Here is a 19326-nt window from a genome sequence, read left to right as displayed (position 1 = left end):
TGTGATTTTGTCAAGGTCTGAGGAGAGACATGTCACGGTAGAGAATGTAGTCGTCAGCAAAGAGGTAAAGAGGATTTTGTCAAAGAATCAATGAGATCATTGATGAAGATTAGGAATAATATGCGGCCGAGAACACTGCCTTTGGGTATTCCAGCCTTGACAAGGAGAGGACATGAAAGGGAAACCTTGAAAGTCACACATTGACTACGAGAGTGGAGGAAGTCAGTAATCCAAGAATGCGGTTGGTCTTTGATTCCATAGGGAGACAGTTTGGAGAGCAAGGCAGGATCCCAGACTGTATCAAAAGCTCAAGATGTGTCCAGATAGATGCCCTGATCTCATGTCTGATGTTGAGGACCTCCATCATTGGTGGGAGAGCAGAAGCAGCATGTCCAAGGTGGAATGACCAGGTCTGAATCCGAATTGATGATCTGAGATGAGGCTGTTGGAGAAAAGGAATGATTTTATGTCAACTGTGATGATGCATTCCAGAACCTTGCTGATGAATGGAAGTACGAGAAGCTAATTGGGCTGTGGTTAAGGGGATCCGTTTTTGTACTTTTTTATGTGATGCTGTGATGTTGGCTGATTTTCAATATCCAATTTCCTAGGTGGACATAGGAGACCAGTCCTGAAGTGTAAAAAAACCCCAAATGGAGGTACACAAAATGCGAATGTAGAAGCAGGTCACACTTTATGACCTGCGAATATGCGGGGTCCGCGAGTAGCAGTGTTCAGTTCTCCCAGAACCGAAACGTGTGTCAAGAGGCAAAGAGAAGCACGGGTTTCCAGAACACCGCCATTGTCCAACAAGCTTTTAATCCGACCATAGCACACCAGGCCTGTCCACGCATGCGCAGACGCAACATAGCAATACATCACAGCGGGGTCCAACAGTATTGACTAGCAAAAGTACCCATCACTTTGCTGACAGATATAATGAAAAGACGTTGTACTTCACAAACATTCTGTGTTATTCCCCTTATCATTTGGCTGAGGTCATCTTCCATCTGTTTAGAAGTCAGCTAACATCACGTTCATCAACCATCCATGTTGCTTAAATATGGCGTGAGAAAAAAAAATCACTTCCGTTTCAATGTGAAGCTCAGTGTTGTTTGCTTTTGTTTGGTTTGAACCTTTGCTTAAAATGAGTGAAATGAAACATTTTGAAAAATTTTAATTATTCCCACTCAGATTACCACATCACCATAATGCATATTATTGAGTTGGTGAAACTTTCTTAATATGAGAAGATGATTTGTAATACTGGATACCACCGGTGGCACAATATGATACAAATTTACAGAGAGAGAATTGAGGTATTCCCCCCACCTTGAAATCCCCTCCCCCAGATATGCTACCCAGACAGAACCCATACCTCAGGTACTCTTTGGCAACATGACAAATTTGGTAGGATTTGGTTGTCATGTTTTAGTTTTTGAAGCATATAGACTGTATAAACAAACAAATAAACAAGAAGAAGACATCATGCAGAGCAGGATACGTGCAAAATCCATAAAACAAATTTGACCTCAAAAATAATTGATAGTTGAATTCAGTGACCTGATGTGCAAATCCTCTTCAAATTTCAAGTCAATGGTATGAAAATTGAGGATTTTAGAAATACTACCTTAGTTGTTGACCTTGGGCCTATGTTGACCTTTTGGTCTGTGTTGACCTCAAAAGAATTGGCTAGTTGATTTCAGTAACCCGAAATATAAATCCTCTTCCAATTTCAAGTCAATCGGATGAATATTGAGGATTTTAGAAATCTCTCCTAAGTTGTTGACCTTTGGCCGATGTTGACTTTTTGACCTCAAAACCAATAAGCTTCTTCCTTGTGACAAATTCTACCATGCAGTGAAGTTTCATGAAGATCGGTTAAAATTTATGACCTGTAGGCAATAAACAGACAAATAGACAGACAGAAAAACAAGAAAAAGATATCGTGCAGCATACGATACTTGCAACATCCACCCCTCTCCAAAGGTTGCCATGGAATCATCAAATTGTCCATTTTATTAAGATTAAAATTTACAATCCTAATTAAAGCTCAGGTCAATCGGGTGAAAATTGATTATTTTTCAGATTGAAATTGATGATTTTAGAAGTTTGACCTTGAGTTCACCTTTGACCTTTTGACCTCACAAATAGCTGGTTTCCAAATTCAGTGATGTTCTATGCAATTTCTGCTTAATTTTCAGGTTTATCAGATGAAAATTGACGATTTTTCAGATAAAATTTGATGATTTTAGAAGTTTGATCTTGAGATGACCTTTTACTTTTTGACCTCAAAAATAGTTACTTTCCCAATTCAGTGATGCAATATGCAAATCCTCTTCAAATTCAAGTTAATAGGATGTAAATCGACGATTTTTCAGTTGAAAATTGATGATTTTAGAAGTTTCACCTTGAGTTGACCTTTGACCGTTTGATCTCAAAAATAGTTGGTTTACAAATTCAATAAAGTACTTTGCAATTGCTGTTTAATTTTCAAGCCAATCAGATGAAAAATGACGATTTTAGAAATTTGACCTCAAAATGACCTTTGACCTCAAAATCAATAGGCTTTTCAGTTGAGACTACCTCTACAAATTGGTGAAGTTTCATGATGATTGGTTTAGAATTGTGACCTGTAGGCGAGAAACAGACAGACAGACAGACAGACAGACAGAATAACAAAATCAACTCACCAATATACTTGAAAAATCTTCGATTTTGCGAGTAACAAACCCAAGTTGAGCTTTATATAGAAGATTAATGATGTGAAACTTTTAAGGGTTGGATTTGATTTTTTTTTAATTAAAAAAAAAGATATTGTCCACCAATGAAGAATTATAATTGAGAGCAAAAGTACTTGTCCCTAGTGACGGGAAAAGTTTAAGTTAATCGATAAATTTAAATTATTTAATGGGCTTTAAAAAGGTTATTTGGGTTGCACTCTTGGTTGCACTCAGAGCCAAAGTTCTGAGATACTGATACCGCCCACTGCAAAATGGTGGTGCAACATTGGGCGGCAGAGGTTGGATTTGTCTAAAAAGAGTGTAAAATATCCTGATTGTGAAATAAAATTTGGCACCACCATTATTCATGCCGGTTCTCCCATCATTTCAAAAGCGAATGTTGAGCTTTGCCTGCGTACGCAGCTTTTCAAACAGCGTGGGAAGAGGCTGCCGTAAACTGTAGACAACCAAATGCACAGACAGACACCACAGTTCACAATATATAATTGTGAATCTTATTATACTGCTTCGTTGCCTTCTTTGCTAAATTTGAACAGTTCCTTTGGCGGTTCCCAAACAACACACAAAACCTTTTGAGGCAGTTTTCCTTGTTTAATGGATGACGGCGCACTATTTACATGAAGACATCACCAGGTTGGTATCTTATTGTATTGGATGAGCCTGGAAACTCTCTCCTCTCCAGCATTCTAAGCTGTCTTGTCTGGGTTTGAATCCCGACCCAGCGATAAACTGTCATCCCAGTGTTTCACAAGCAGGGTGATTCATCAATGTGTGTGCCATCCCTCTGATGGACATCAAACTGGGCACCCCATCTGCCAGCATTCGTTGGTGGACGTTAAATATCCCATGGTGTCCTGCGCAAAGAGTAAGCGAGTATTCGCTGGCACCCTGAATAATTTCCAGATTCCTGCCATAAACAGCAGGGGGCATTGCATCAGCGGCATAGCAGTGCTCCCAGCAATGATACAAACCAACAGCCACAGGCTGCATACGAAATTTTGATGTCCATTCTGTGATAGTTTCTCCTCCTCATCTGTACCCCTTCATCATACCTTATCACTTTTCCCAGAATGCATCAGGAATATTATGCTTCTCAAGAAGTTGGTAGTCCACAAACTTGTCTTGCAAGTTATCCATCTGTGCAGGTGTAAGCTGAAGTAAGTCTGAGTACTTTGCACAGAAAAATTCCACCGAGTCAAATGTACACTCTTCATTCCTTTCAAGATTAAAATATCTTGTGTGGTTGACTGATGACTGATGAGGACACTATTTAGATCAAAGGAAAATTTCTCTAAGGCCTGAGAAGCAGCTTTCACGTAAAATTCTCTAAATCCTTTTTATAACTTCCTTTCAGTTGTCACTGCCATCAAGAAGATTTCTTCAGCCTCTGCTTTGTCTATGTTACAACTGGAGTTTGGACTCATCTCGGTGGGTTATAGTAATATCAATGTCCTCCTTTGTAATATAATCTACCTGCTTGATGGCATCCAATGCAACAAACTTACGAAGCAGCTTTTTGAAGAAGACACTAATTGTACTTGTGTTGTACTAATTACACTACAATTACACTTGTGTACACTAATTGTACTCACTAATTGTGAGCAGGTACTGGGATCCTCTCACTGCAGAAGTAGGTTGATGCAAGTGAAAATAGAAAGCACTGACTCATATAAAAGCAAGTGTACTTCAGTCAAACTATCTTCAAATGCAGCAAGCAGCTTACTGAATCTTGCTTGTGATGCATGTTCATATTTGAAATAGCTGTGCAAAGAACTCTAGAGTTGCAAGATTCTAGATCTACAACGGCCTGCAAAAGTTTTCACCCCTTCTGATAATGCCGCATTTAGATGAATTACGAGTTGTTGAAACAATTTTTTTCAAATGAACTTTTTTATTCATAATTGAAGAGGGCAAACTAAACACTTTTATAGTTGAAGGAGGTTACATGTCAGGAATACCTGCAAAAAAACATGTACGAAACAAAATTCACTGGTTGGAAAATATTCAGCCGGTCAGGTCAGCACTTGGTGGAAGCACCTTTTTCAGCAATGAATGCTATGAGTCTTTTTGGGGTAGGTGTCTGCCAGCTTGGCACAGTGAGATGGTGAAATATTTCCCAATTCTTCACGTGAAAATTGCTCTAGTTCTGCCAGGTTTGATGGGGATCATCAATGGACTGCAATCTTCAAGTCTCGCCATAAATGTTCAATTGGGTTCAAGTCAGGACTTTGACTGGGCTACTCAAGAACATTTATTTTCTTGTTATTCAGCCACTCCAGTGTGGCTTTAGCTTTGTGCTTCAGATCATTGTCCTGCTGAAATGTGAATCTCCTACCCTGTCTCAGATTCATGGCTAACTCAAGCAGGTTTACATCAATGATTCTCCTGTGCTTTGCATCATCCATTGTCCCTTTCGTCGTGACAAACTTATCAGTCCATGCTTATGAAAAGCAGCCCTATAACATGATGCTGCCACCACCATGGTTGACAGTAGGGATGGTGTTGATGGACTGATTTGCAGTGTTAAGCTTTCACCAGACGTAACACTGAATTTCGACCAAAGAGTTCAATTTTTGTCTCCTCTGACCACAAAACTTTTTTCCACATTCCCTGCAATATCATTAAGATGCATTTGCAAACTCCACATGAGCTTTTAGATGCGTCTTTTTCAGTAATGGCTTCTTTCTTGCCACCTGTCCATGGAAGCCAGCTTTGTGAAGGGAATGCGATATTATTCGTTGATGAACACTGACCCCTATCTCTGACAAAGAGCCTTGCAGATCTTTCAGTCATTGTTGGATTTACAGTGACATCCCAAACCAGTTTCCTGCTTGTCCGGCTGCTGAGTTTGGATAGGTGATCTGGTCTGGGTGGAGTCTAGGTGGTATTATATCTCTTTCACTTCTTAATGATGGATTTCACTGTACTCAAATGGATAATGAGGTAAGGGTTAGGTATGGGAGCATGCACCAGAGCAGTGTGTCGCTGCTTCCACTTTCCATCGGTACTCCAGGGGCATCTGTCTGACCATCCCCCAGACAGATGGCTGGCCTATCCCAATCTCCTTGAGATGCCAATCAATCTGCTGCAACCGAATGAAAAGGGATAGTGAGTGACTTTGAAATGTTATTGTAACCCTCTCCTGAAATTTTGCTTCTCCACCACTTTATGTTGGACTTCTTTGGAAGGCTCCTTGATCTTCATGTTTGTCTTGTTGGTTGACCAAGTAAGTTGAACCTTAAAACTTCTTTAAAAGTGTGGGAGCTTAATTTTTTAAGTTAAACCACTGATTACATACAGGTGAAATCTCTTACACTTATTTTGCAATGTTTCAAATAAATAATTTGCTCCTCAAGTGATTTAGGTTTAATTAAGCAAAGGGTTTGATTACTTATGCAACTGACAATCATCTGATTTCATCTGATAATCGAACTTATTCACATTTTATCTGCATTTTTTTTTTTTTTTGCTTTATCACTTTGGAGTAGTTTGTGAAGACTCTATATGTTAAGTTTGATTTGAAAGCATCATGAAATAAGCTCAGGTGACATCAAAATGTGAAAACTTTGGAGGGGGGGTCAATACTTTTGACATTTACGATATTTTTTTAGGTTCTTGGGGGAGGGGGGCATTAGATATTCCCATAGAGCAGATAGGAATGTATAGAGTAGCATGGTCCATGTATGAGTAATTAGCCATCTTGATGCATAAGTAGGGAAATGTTAACTTTATAATTATCTTGTTTGCATGTGCGCCATACAGGGGGTCTTGCATGATAATAGTTAGTTAGCAGTTATGGTTAAGGAAATTGTGCGTATAACCTCAAGGTCAACCTCAACTGGGGGGCGCCAGGAGACTCGGCACAGGAGCGAGGGGAGGAGTGTTTGACGCCTCCCAGGGGGCGGAGTTATGTCTCACCTTGGAGAGGTGGAGCGTTATGCCGGGAGAAGAGGGAGGAGCTAATGGGGCAGTTGGAAGTCGGGGACGAAAGTTGGTCTGAGGAGAATGCGGCTGGGAGTTTTGTGTGCGAGTCTGAGGAGAATGGGGTTGGTCTGAGGGAGAATTGTCTCTGAGGAGAGTTTTAAAGAGGTCATCCTGCCTGCATGTTTTTGTCGCCCTGTGCCAATTTTGTCTGCCTGCTGCTTCATCTCCTCATCGTCACCCAGAGCCCATTCGTCAACCTGCCTGTGTGTCTTCGTCTCCTCATTATCCTGCCCATCGTCCTCCTCGTCCCTCTTCATCACCTGCTCATCCCTGCTGCCACCAGAGCTGAGTCCTGCGGTTTTTGTTCCCTTCCCCCCCCACCCCCCCCGTCTGTGACTCAGTCTGGAGTTAGGTGGCTTAGTTTATTGGTTCACGAGCGCCAGCCAGAGTGACTACTATATTCGTTATGTCTGTGTGTCTGTGTGTGTGTGTCTGTCCAGAGCATAACTCCGTGCACTTTGATCCGATCTTGATGAAACTTGGTTATGTGTTCGATATCAATGTCGAGTTGTGTTTTCCTGGATGAGGGCGTGGCAATGCTCATTGTGGGTGGAGACACGCCCAAAAATAGCCATTTTTAGGGGGTAGTCGGATTAAAAATCTATCTTCTCCAAGGGAATTGACTGAATGGAATGGGTTCTTCAGTATTTGAATAGCAAAATGAATTATCTAAAACTTGTCATTGTCTGATTTTTCATTTTCAACCCGAGGTCAAGGTCAGAAGGTCAAAAACTGAGAAAATTGCGAATTTTGACATAAAAATCATACGACCGCCCAAACTTTGAGAGCTAGGATGACAATATTTTTTATGCATAATCTTGAGGTCATTCCCCACCTAAAGTCTTGAAACCATTTTGCTCTATCTCGAACACCTTGCCCGTGGCGCCCCCTTCAAGGTTGTTTTTACGCTGATTTCATCAAAGTATGGATTAAAAAACTATCTACATCATCACCTTCGCTTGTGGAAACACGGGCTGCGGTGAACCAGTTGACACGGGGCAAAGCTCCAGGGATCTGTGGCATCCATGCCGAACTTCTCAAGGCTGGTGGAAATGCTGCACTCGTGTCGTTGCATGCAGTTTTGTGCTCTGCCTGGAACACAGGCATCATCCCAACTGACTGGAAGAGGGGCCTTGTTGTCCCTCTCTGGAAAGGGAAGGGTGATCGCCAAGACTGCAACAACTACCGAGGGGTGACGCTGCTCTCAGTGCCGGGCAAGGTCTTTGCTCGGATAATTCTTGATAGGGTTCGCCACCATCTGCTTGAGCACCAGCGTCCAGAGCAGTCAGGCTTTACACCAAAGAGCTCAACGATTGACCGTATCCTTGCCCTTCGTGTCCTCACCGAACGCAGACGAGAGTTTCGGCAGGGGCTGCTTGCAGCCTATGTTGATCTCTGTAAAGCGTTCGATTCAGTGAATCGGGATGTCCTCTGGAGGATTATTGGTCTTCGTGGGGTGCCACCAAAACTGATCGATCTGATGTCTGAACTCTACTCTGGTACTGAGAGTGCTGTGAAGTGTGGTAGTACCACCTCTGACTTATTTCCAGTTGTTACTGGAGTTCGTCAGGGATGTGTACTTGCCCCCACACTTTTCAGCACTTGTATGGACTGGATTTTAGGGAGGATGTCGGAGAGATCAAGTTGCGGTGCATCGTTTGGGAATGTCAAGATCTCGGATCTTGATTTTGCAGATGATGCAGTCATATTTGCGGAGACTTTAGACATCCTTTTGGGGGCCCTCGAGGTGCTGAATGAGGAGTCGGAGCCGCTGGGATTACGGGTTTCTTGGATAAAAGCTAAGATCCAGGCTTTCGGTGACATCTTGGATGCTGCTGTCCTGTCTGTGTCTGTTTGTGGTGAGGATGTTGAGGTCGTGGAGAGATTCACTTACCTTGGCAGTGATATTCATGTCTCTGCTGGCTGCGAGTCAGAGGTCAATAGACGTCTGGGTCGGGCCTGGGGAGTCATGGATTCACTGGATCATGGGGTGTGGCGCTGCCGGTACCTGTACGGGAGGACGAAAGTCTGAGTCTTCAGGTCCTTGGTACTTCCAGTCTTGCTCTATGGGTGCGAGACTTGGACTCTGACCAAGGATCTGAGACGGAGACTTAATTCCTTTGGTGCCAGGTCTCTTCGGAGAATCCTTGGCTATCGCTAGTCGGATTTTGTGTCCAACGAGCGGTTGCTGAGAGAGACTCGGATGAGATTTGTTACCTGCATAGTCCGTGAGCGTCAGTTGTGGCTGTATGGACATGTGGCTCGTTTTCCTGACGCTGATCCTGCTCACCAGATTCTCTCAGCGAGGGAGTCTCATGAGTGGAGGAGGCCAGTGGGTCGACCACGTGCCTCATGGTTGCAGTAGGTTGACCATCATCTCAAGGAGATGGGGATGGGCCTGGCATCTGCCTGGGGGATGGCCAGACGGAGGCCCCTGGAGTACCGGCGGAAAGTGTACGCAGCGACGCGCTGTTCTGGCACATGCTCCCATACCTGACCTGAGTCAGATTAAAATCTATCTTCTCCAAGGGAATTGACTGAATGGAATGGGTTCTTCGGTATTTGAATAGCAAAATGAATTATCTAAAACTTGTCATTGTCTGATTTTTCATTTTCATCCCGAGGTCAAGGTAAGAAGGTCAAAAACTGAGAAAATTGCGAATTTTGACATAAAAATCATACGACCGCCCAAACTTTGAGAGCTAGGATGACAATATTTTTTTATGCATAATCTTGAGGTCATTCCCCACCTAAAGTCTTGAAACCATTTTGCTCTATCTCGAACACCTTGCCCGTGGCGCCCCCTTCAAATTTGTTTTTACGCTGATTTCATCAAAGTATGGATAATCCGAGGGGTGCGAAATGCCATATAGCCTATATGGTGTTATATTGTTCCTGGAATGTTCCAGAAGAAGTTTTGCACCAAAGGTCATAATCCTTGACCTTTGACCTTTAAAGGCCACAAAGGTAAAATTTTCAAAGTTGTGGGAATCAAACTGGGTTTTCGACCTTCTTCGACGAACTAACTCCAATAAGCTATAGCACATATCCTGTTTCCTTATTTTAATGTCCACAACATTGTTTTTTGACCCTTAAAGGTTATGCAAAGGTCAAATTTTGAAAGTTCTGAAACGAAACTGGGTTTTTGACATTTTGCAGCTGTTGATGGAAGGCCACTATAATTAATTATAACTTGGTCAAAAATTATCACATTGTCTCATCCTTGACTTCTGAAACTATCTACATCATCAAATACCGCTCGTGAACCATTGTCCTCTTCAGACTTTTTTAGATTTATTTCTCAATTGCATCCCCTTCCTCCCAACCGACCGTCGTATCCTCATGATGACATCATCACTGCTTCTTTTTATTGTTTGTGGTATGGGAAATAAACCCATTGGGTTTACCAGAGCTAAGCTTCTCATGTCTCTCCTCATGACTCGCACATGCATTGTCCGTCATTAATTCGGAAGATCTCAAGAGTTGAGCCTCTTGGGACATCGCGGGACTTTAACCTCCCACCGCGACGAGCTCGACGTTAGTTGAGTCGTCAATGCTACAATATTAATGCAACTTACATGATTGTGTCTGAACGGGGTAAACGTCGTAACAACAGCACATAGAATGGTGGATGATACCTCGTTTAAGAGCTCTTTGGTCCGCACAGTGTATACGGAGGTTTACAAATATCGATATTCACGCAATTTCGAGTTCTGTGGATTTTTTGTTGTGCACACTTGGTGGTATATAGGCTCAGAGTCTTTGGTTCCCCATCTACCGGAAGTTAAACATAATATAACCACAAACTACAGTAAAACTCTTTTAAATCGCGGCCGTTGGGGTCCATAAAATAAAAATCTGCGGTTTAGACGATCTGCGGATCCGTCAATAATATTAAGAAAACTGCGAATAATATTAATAAAATAAAAAATATAAAAATACGCTGGATCCTGAGCCTTCCTGGCTCTCTTGCAGCTCAGCCCGCTCTCCTCATCAAGGTCCTGCACGAAGGAGCGAAGGTTGGCCTCCTCCTTCACCCATCCTCTCAAGGTACTCTCTTGTACCCCAGTTTCCCTGGATTTCTTAGCTTTACTCTCCTTCCCAGAAACAATCCTGTCCACTAACAAAAGTTTTTCGGAAACAGTTCGGGATGTGTGTGTGCTTCCTCTTCCCTCCCCCCCCCCCCCCCGGCATGTTGACCGATGACATCACAGCAATGTCGGAGGGAGATAAAGAAGAAGCTAGCTTCGATGTTTGAAAAGGCTGTAGAAAGCTGTAGAAGGGTCATAGAATCATGGATAATCAATGTGTGGTCTGTAGTAAGTCGTCTAAGGTTATGATTGAGATGGATTTGGGTTAAACGCCGGATTAAGGGCTTAAACCGCGGATTATAGCAGGTGTTGTCGGTTCGCTAACATATGTCAATGATTTGACAAGCCATTGTGTGTTTTACACCAACATCTGCGCATTCACACTTGTACAACGGTTCAGACCGCAGTTGAGATCAAAGACCCACATTCCACCCAAAAAATACTACTATTTCATGTTTAAAAATACTACTACTATTTCGGATTAGCCGATTTCGCGGTTAAAAAGGCCGACAATTAAGAGGTTTCTACTGTATTCAGTCAATTCTGTCAGCGTACAATTACCTATCCATTGATTTGCTTCACTGAGAAACCTGAGCAGTATTAACAGTTAGTGACTACCTCTAACATTCACCTCCTGACATGGTTTGGGGTTGCAGCCAAAATATTAACATTGTCCCATAGGGGATTATAGTCAGTCCTTACTTAACCCATGCTTGGCAATAGTAGACCTTTCTGGGTGGTTGCATTCAAAAGCCTTTCAGTGTTCTTTTGAGTTATTGGCTCAAAGTCCTTACAGTCGCTCTTATGTGCTCAAAATGGCAGACACATGGAACCATGTAGACTATACCTGCATAGTCACTCTTGGTTATCCAGTCCATGACATTGGTCAATGCCCGTCTGAGAGTACGTACAGGTTGAAAATTCACCTTCACTCTTCCCGATCTCAATATCTTGCCAATCATTTGTGACAAACCTGGCACAAAAGGTAGCACGCACAAACCTGTTGGTTATTCCTGCAGGATGTCCCGGTTCTTTGTGGCTGCCAAGACCATTTTGACTGTCGAGCAGAGATGGTCAGGAAACCCATTGGCCTACAAGACCCATCTGAGGTGTTTGATGTCATCCCTCATACCCTCTATTGTTGACAGTATGTCTCTTGCCGTTTTCATAATTGTGCTGACCTTTTGTGGTACATCGGGTAGCAAGCTGCAAATCGAGATAACGATCGGTCTGAGTGGGTTTTCCATACACTTTGGTATTTTCACTTCCATTATGCCTCCTACTACGTATACGTTCCTAACTTGTCACGGAACTCATGTATGTATATATACAATATCTATATATATATATATATATATATATATATATATATATATATATATATATATATACATATATATACATATATATAAATATAAATATATATATATATATATATATTTTTTTTTTTAACTTCGGCTGAAGAACAACTGAGTTGCTTGAATCGTTCTCTTGAGGAAGTGTTTGTCTTTCACATGTGTCATATTTATGTCGGATAACTATAGCTATTTTATGAATAAAGAAGTAGATCAAAACCATTCAAATAGTATTTGAATATTAATATTTGAATAATTCATGTATTTCAAAGAACTGTGAGACACCACTTCAAGTCACACTTGAATAATAATTGAGAATCTAACCAGAATATGAATCCACATGGTCCCAGGAAGGAAGCATTGAGACTCGAACTGGCATTGGAAGGTGAGAGACTGTGCCAGGCCATGGCATGGAACACAGGAGCAGCTCTCTTTGAGACTGTGCTCCGTGAGGGTACAGATGACCTCCGTATGTATTATGCCACCTACCCTCAGCTCGGTGTTACCGACTACAATCGGCAAGACAATGGTGAAGCACTCAAGTGCCACATGCAAGACATCACCCCAGCTCGGTATGTGGTTCATTTATCAATGTGGAACACTGTATATTAATTACACCAGTTATTGTGGAATTAAATATTTGGATTCATTCTCTGATTCTGATGTACCATACTCTGTTATGGAACGACAGTGCTGTAGAAGTAGTTACTTGGCAAGGGTAATCATAATAATCATCATCATCATTGTCATTATCATGTTTATTGTTCATAAAAAATGGAAAATTGCACTGTCAAACAAGGCTCACAAAGTTCACATAATGATAAATGATGGCAAAACAATAGCCATGGTGCAACAAAAAACCCAATCAAACTATCAAGGTTACACAGAGAGAACAATTCCACAGACAATTAATGTCCCCACTGCTACCCACTAACCCCTTTAATATCACCGACTTCCATTAAAAACCCGAACAGGAAACGGTACAAATGATCGATTCAAGAAATCGACTACTTCTGCATGTCAAACCTCTTAATAGTTCTCCATGAGCCAGTAGGGTTGGTCGGTACCATATGGAGGGAATCATTCTTATAGTGATTTTTGGCAAGGTATGCAACCCCAGAGTTAGAAAATATGTGACAGTATTGCATCGGTGGTAGCTTTTTGGGTGTTATCCCCCTGTTTATATGCCTACCCTTAAATAAGCTTTTGAGCAAAATGGCCAGTCCAAGGTAAGACATTCATTCTTCAACTTCACAACATTTTTTTTTTTATCAGTCAAACATGAACATTGAAATTTGTCTCACCTTTTGCTCGGATCATTTCTCAACAAAAAGTGTTGAACATGCCTAGGTTGAAAGGTATGTCTGTCGGGACTCGAACCCCGAACCTTGAGTTACTATGCTGTAATTAGGAGAGACACAATCATCAACAAATCTTCTTCTTCTTTCGGCTGCTCCCGTTAGGGGTCGCCACAGCGGATCATCCGTATGATCCGCATCGTGATTTGGCACATGTTTTACGCCGGATGCCCTTCCTGACGCAACCCTGGTCGCCTCTTACGATACAGGGATATGGTACACCTATTTTAACCGGGGTATACACCGGCCCAGCACACTGGTACTCACTTCGCCGACCTCAGAAGGATGACAGGCTGAGTCAACCCCCTGGTGTATTAATTCAGTGACCCAACGGGGCTTGAACTCAGGACCTTTTGGATCCCAAGCCGCTGCCCTAACCACTGCGCCAACACCAGGCTCAACACAATCATCAACAAATATAAAGGCTTATCAAAGCAAGGATCATGTACCTTCACACACGACACAAGATGTCAAGAACAGGTCTATAATTTTCCTGTATTCATCAATCATTCCAACAAAGGATCACTTCACCCAATATCAAACAAAAGAATCACTTAAACCAAACCAATTAACTAGCAATTAGATGAACAATTAAACAACCAGCCAACTAAGCAGTTAACCAAACACCTGTGCACAGGTCGAACAGATTGCCAGAGTGAATATAACAATCTGCTCTGCCCATCTTCAATCACCCCTGCTTATATACTCCTTTTTGGAGCATTACTCTTTCAGCAAGACCCTTTTGAGGTAAGTGGCCTGACCTGCTCTTGCACAGAGCATGTTTCATGGTTTAGCCGATAAGAGTGTGGATCCGGAGAAGCGCCATATGTGGGAGTCTCTCCCTGGTTTGAACAATCAACAGGGTCCCTATTCCTGGAATTTTCACAAGATATCTGCATTAACAACCACCATATCTTTCTTTATCTCAAAACTCCAGATCATAGAGAGAGAAAGATACATGGGGGGTGAGTGGGGGGGGAGGTGATTCCCCCACCCCTTTCCTAGGTCAACAGTGCTTTCCACACCACAGCTGTGCTGCGCAGTGTTTCTACTCGGCCCGTCTTTCCAAATACAATTCATGGTTATATCTTAAATCATTTTAAAAACCAACATCAGAACACTAACAAAAATTTAACTATATGCAAGCAATAAACAAACGTTAATCAAAGGAAAATATTACAAGCAAGTGAGATAAAATAAAAAGAAAGCTGAAATCCCTATTCCAGCTAAGCCCCCACATGTCATTGGTGACACATATATCGGTGTCTATTTCCTGTGTGATAAATCATACCGCCTTTAGAAAAGTATTTGTCCATCATTTACTGTGGAAAGTAAATAAAACTCCTGGAACAATATAATTACATTGGTGTTTAGCAAATGTATTAAGAAATGCAAAAATCTAAATTTCTTTTTTGTATGTTGTATATTAAGATCAGAATAGCAGACAATGTTACCCCACCCCCCAAATTAAAAAAATACCTAATTTGGATGGATTTATGTAGTTTGGTCAATGTCATTGAAGGATACTTTCCAAGAATCAAACAAAAGGAATTGATAGCCTGTTCATAAACAAGATTAATGTTTTTTCCCTGTAATTTCTCAAAAAATACAGAATTTCAGGGATTTAGATACTCAATAATGCACATATGAAGGTATCAAACACCCGTATTACACAATATAAACCAATAAGACAGTAGCAAGATGGTTAATCATGTGCAATCTGATGAATGAGTCAAAGATGAAAATGAAACAGAATCTACTGTTGTAGGGCATAAAATTACAGAATAGAAACACAAATGTGGTGTTCCACACTAACAATGCCATTACCTAGGCCCAATGTGTTGCTGATAAACATATTTTCTTATGAACCAAAGATGGGTCGTTTATAGTTTTGAAGACATCTCTGATCATATGCACTGATTGTAAGTGATATAAAGTGTTCAAGATGAACTTAAAAATCATAATCAGTATCCAGCTGTTCAATATCCTCATCTAAACTTTCCCCATCATCTGACTCAAAGATGGATATGTTCTGCAATGTATCAGCACTGGACTATCAGTGCCTGTAATTGAAAACACTTATTGCTGGGCTAGTTTTAACAATTGTTTTGAAAAGCAAATAACATGAGCTACGTGCCTAACAATTTTCAAGAAGATATAGCCCATAATAAGAGAGAACCATTAGTTTTAAATGGAATGTCTTCTTCTGTCTTACTCCGGTTTCAGAAAAGTTTATTTTGGGATGGGGTTACTAAACGGCTAATAATGCACAAAAGGCTACCACCAATGCAATGCTATCACATAGTTTCTAACTGCAATGATGTAAAGCATGCCAAAAATTATGATGAGTATTATTCCCCTCATATAGTACCGGTGGCCAAAATTACTGGGTCTGGCTCATGGCCTATAACCTCCCACCAGGCCTCATCTGTTCATAAAACGTATGTAATAGGTGGATAGGATTTAGAATAATGGATTTAACCTTCGTTAAAACTCGTTCATGAGAGATGACACTTTATGTCTATCTTTTCTTCAAGGATCTTTCCAGCCTGTTTTACTACTCTCTACAGTTTTACCGAATCGCCTGTGATTTTAAAACCACTAAACCAAACACAGCAACCGTACAAAATAACACTCAATTACCGAAGCATAGAAAAGCCTTGTAATGGTTTTATGTGAGTGCGTCTCTAAAATACATACGATTGGAGCGTGAATCTATACAATAAAACCGAAAAGGTCTGTTTGTACACTGTATGAACATCAACCTACGTCGTCAATGCTTCATCTACGCACCACACAAACAAACACACCAGCACACAAGCACCACATGAAATACTCTTCTTCTTTCGGCTGCTCCCGTTAGGGGTCGCCACAGCAGATCATCCGTATGATCCGCATAGTGATTTGGCACATGTTTTACGCCGGATGCCCTTCCTGACGCAACCCTGGTCGCCTCTTACGACACAGGGATATGGTACACCTATTTTAACCGGGGTATACACCGGCCCAGTACACTGGTACTCATTTCGCCGACCTCGGAAGGATGACAGGCTGAGTCAACCCCCTGGTGTATTAATTCAGTAGCCCAACGGGGCTTGAACTCAGGACCTTTTGGATCCCAAGCCGCTGCCCTAACCACTGCGCCAACACCAGGCTTTCCGATGGTTCTGTGAACCTTCCCGGTGTATCAGCTTTGATGTCCATCGGCACGTGAAATTTCAGCTTTCCACGTCACCCGGAAGGGACTGAACTTTAATATCAACCAGTCAGTCAGTGAGTCAGTCTGCAGTGAGTGGTTCGAATGAGCTTTATATATTAGATGTAGATACCCCAGAGGTGCCTCCAAATTGAGACGATGACGATTTCAGATGATGTAAAAGGTCACCTTCATTCGAGACCATATAGAACATTTTAACGAACATGAAACAAAACAACATTCAGCAAGCGTCTCCAATACAAAATGAGTTAATTTATTTTCCTTACGTCACACACAGAACTACAAAGCTACATGTGGGGTAATCACTGTTGATGTAATTATTGGTAATTCAGAGCCACGTGAAATGATGTTTTTGGTTGTGCAGTTCTGTCTCATCAATTAAATATTATCTTGATTAAATAGGAAATGACTTTGACTTTAGAACTATACAATTATGGTGTGAGTCCTACATTACTCAAAATCGGAAGCCTCGATTCATGTTTCTCATCCTGCATAGAGAAAGATCTGAACAGATGCTGTAAAACGGACTGATGGAGTTAGTGGACGTATGAGTGTTGATATTTATTTGGGGGAGGGAGTGGTACAATATAGAGGGGATAGGCAGGTGCGGATCCATGATTTTAGGTCTGCCTGGGGAGGGGGCGGTGGGAGAAGGGGGGAAACGCAAAAATTTACATTGCACTGAAAAGTATAATTTATCCGATCAGAGCGAGGGGAACATTTTTGGTGGGTGTTTATTTTTGCCATAATTTTTGTTTTTTGAAAATATATACAAAGTTGAGGCTCATATAAGAGCTAATACACAGCATGTATAACAGGGGAAGCAGGAGACAAGAGGGATGGGAAAGGGAAGCACAAAACAATGGGAAATAGACACATGAGGAGATCTGTGTAAGGGAGAGGGATGGGGTGGGGTACATGGGGTAAACAAGATGGACACGACAGGGACTTTTAGGAAGGAAAGCAAGGAATTTGAAGGTTGCTTTAGGGTGGATTAATGGGGGAAGAAAAGATCATGGTTTTTGGATGGGAAAAGATAAGAGATGGTGGTGAAAAGCTATTTTGAAGACCTGGAGGGAAGAGTGGGATTGAAGGGCGTGTGGGGAGTTTGTTCCAAAGGTGGGAAAAAAGAGGAATGAAAGAGTGAAGGTGAGCAGAGATTCTTGATTTTGATAGTTTAACCAGAAGGGAGTTGCTGGCGTACCTTGAGCGCCGTGCGGAAATATTGTGGGGACATATCGCAGACAGAGCAAGTGGGGGGGGGGGGGCGAGGCCAAAGAGGAGACGCTAGAAGATGGAAAGACCATCAACCTGCCTGCAGTGAGAGAGTGAGAGACCCAAAGACTCAGCCTCATCACGGTAGATACCAATGAACTTAAATGCCTTGGTTTCCGCAGCATGAAGCCGAGAAAGGTGAGAGGAGGGAGCACCAGCCCAGAGGGGAGAGCAGTACATCATCAGGCTGCGGATGAAAGCTTTGTACGTTGTCCGGAGCTCAGGTGTGCCAAGGAAGGACTTTGCACGACAGAGGATGCCCAACCGGCCACTGGCTTTGGAGGCCAGGTTGGAGATGTGGCTCTCCCAGGAAAGACCATGGCAGATAGTGAGGCCCAAAAATTCTTAAGACTATTCTAAATATAGACAAAGAACACTCTAATACATTTGAAAAGAAGTACTCAAAACTCAACATTTATTTTAATTATTGTCTCATCATAAAAATACAATTGAATGAAAAGCAGACATTGCTTGAATGTAAAGAAAAGAAAATCAAGAACATAAATAATGTGGAGATATTTTCTCCGGGAGAAATTATCGATTATGTATAAAACAGGTTGTCATAGTGAGGCAGGTAAGCCTGGTATTGGCTTTGTGGTTAGGGTGGTGGCTTGGGATCCTCGGGTCCTGAGTTCAAGCCCCGTTGGCCGCTGAATTAAAATACACCAGGAGGTTGACTCAGCCTGCCATCCTTCCAAGGTCGGCAAAATGAGCACCTGTGTACTGGTAAGGGGGACACTGCATCAGCGGCATATCCGCATCCCAACCAATGATGCAACCAGCAGCCACAGGCTGCGAGAGAGAGAGAGAGAGAGAGAGAGAGAGAGAGAGAGACAGACAGACAGACAGACAGACAGACAGACAGACAGACAGACAGACAGACAGACAGACAGACAGACAGACAGACAGACAGACAGACAGACAGACAGACAGACAGACAGATGGATGCAAAACGTCTGTTGAAAAAACGTAGTGTGGAAGAGATTACAAGTGGAAATAAATAAAAACCAGAGTTCATCGAACACCTTACCCTGTGATGTCTTGAAAAACAAGGGCGGGTCTTCTACGAGCAACAATTTGATTGGTTGAGATGATGTAAAATGCTGTAATCTTTTGTCCAAATACTGTTAAACGGAAACATTTTCAAAGGGCTGAAAAGGAGATTTGTGTTCTACAGTGTTCAGGTATCTAATTCAATTTAAATAAAATAAAGATTTTAAAGGTCATACTGTAAAAAAACAAAAAAATCTGGAAGTTTACCGCTGGTGATGCAGCATCTTATACACCACATTATTTAACACA

The 19326-nt window shown here is 41.8% G+C and overlaps 1 protein-coding gene across 1 annotated transcript in view; it reads left to right on the top strand.

The window, feature by feature from the left end:
* LOC147026833 (G protein-signaling modulator 2-like) overlaps positions 1 to 19326 on the top strand; it is a 109012-nt gene that overhangs the window by 5599 nt on the left and 84087 nt on the right. Inside the window, exons 2-3 of the mRNA XM_085882670.1 lie at positions 4099 to 4172; positions 12525 to 12746. Coding sequence (XP_085738796.1) covers positions 12580 to 12746 — 167 coding nt within the window. The 5' untranslated portion in view covers positions 4099 to 4172; positions 12525 to 12579. The remainder of the gene's footprint in view (positions 1 to 4098; positions 4173 to 12524; positions 12747 to 19326) is intronic.

This window comes from Eptatretus burgeri, chromosome 5, assembly GCF_056783735.1.
Source record: "Eptatretus burgeri isolate ZD-2024b chromosome 5, Ebu_testis_v1, whole genome shotgun sequence".
In the NCBI taxonomy this organism is placed as follows: Eukaryota; Metazoa; Chordata; class Myxini; order Myxiniformes; family Myxinidae; genus Eptatretus; species Eptatretus burgeri.
Note: the sequence above shows the minus strand (reverse complement) of the source record. Positions and strands in the feature narration are given on the sequence as shown.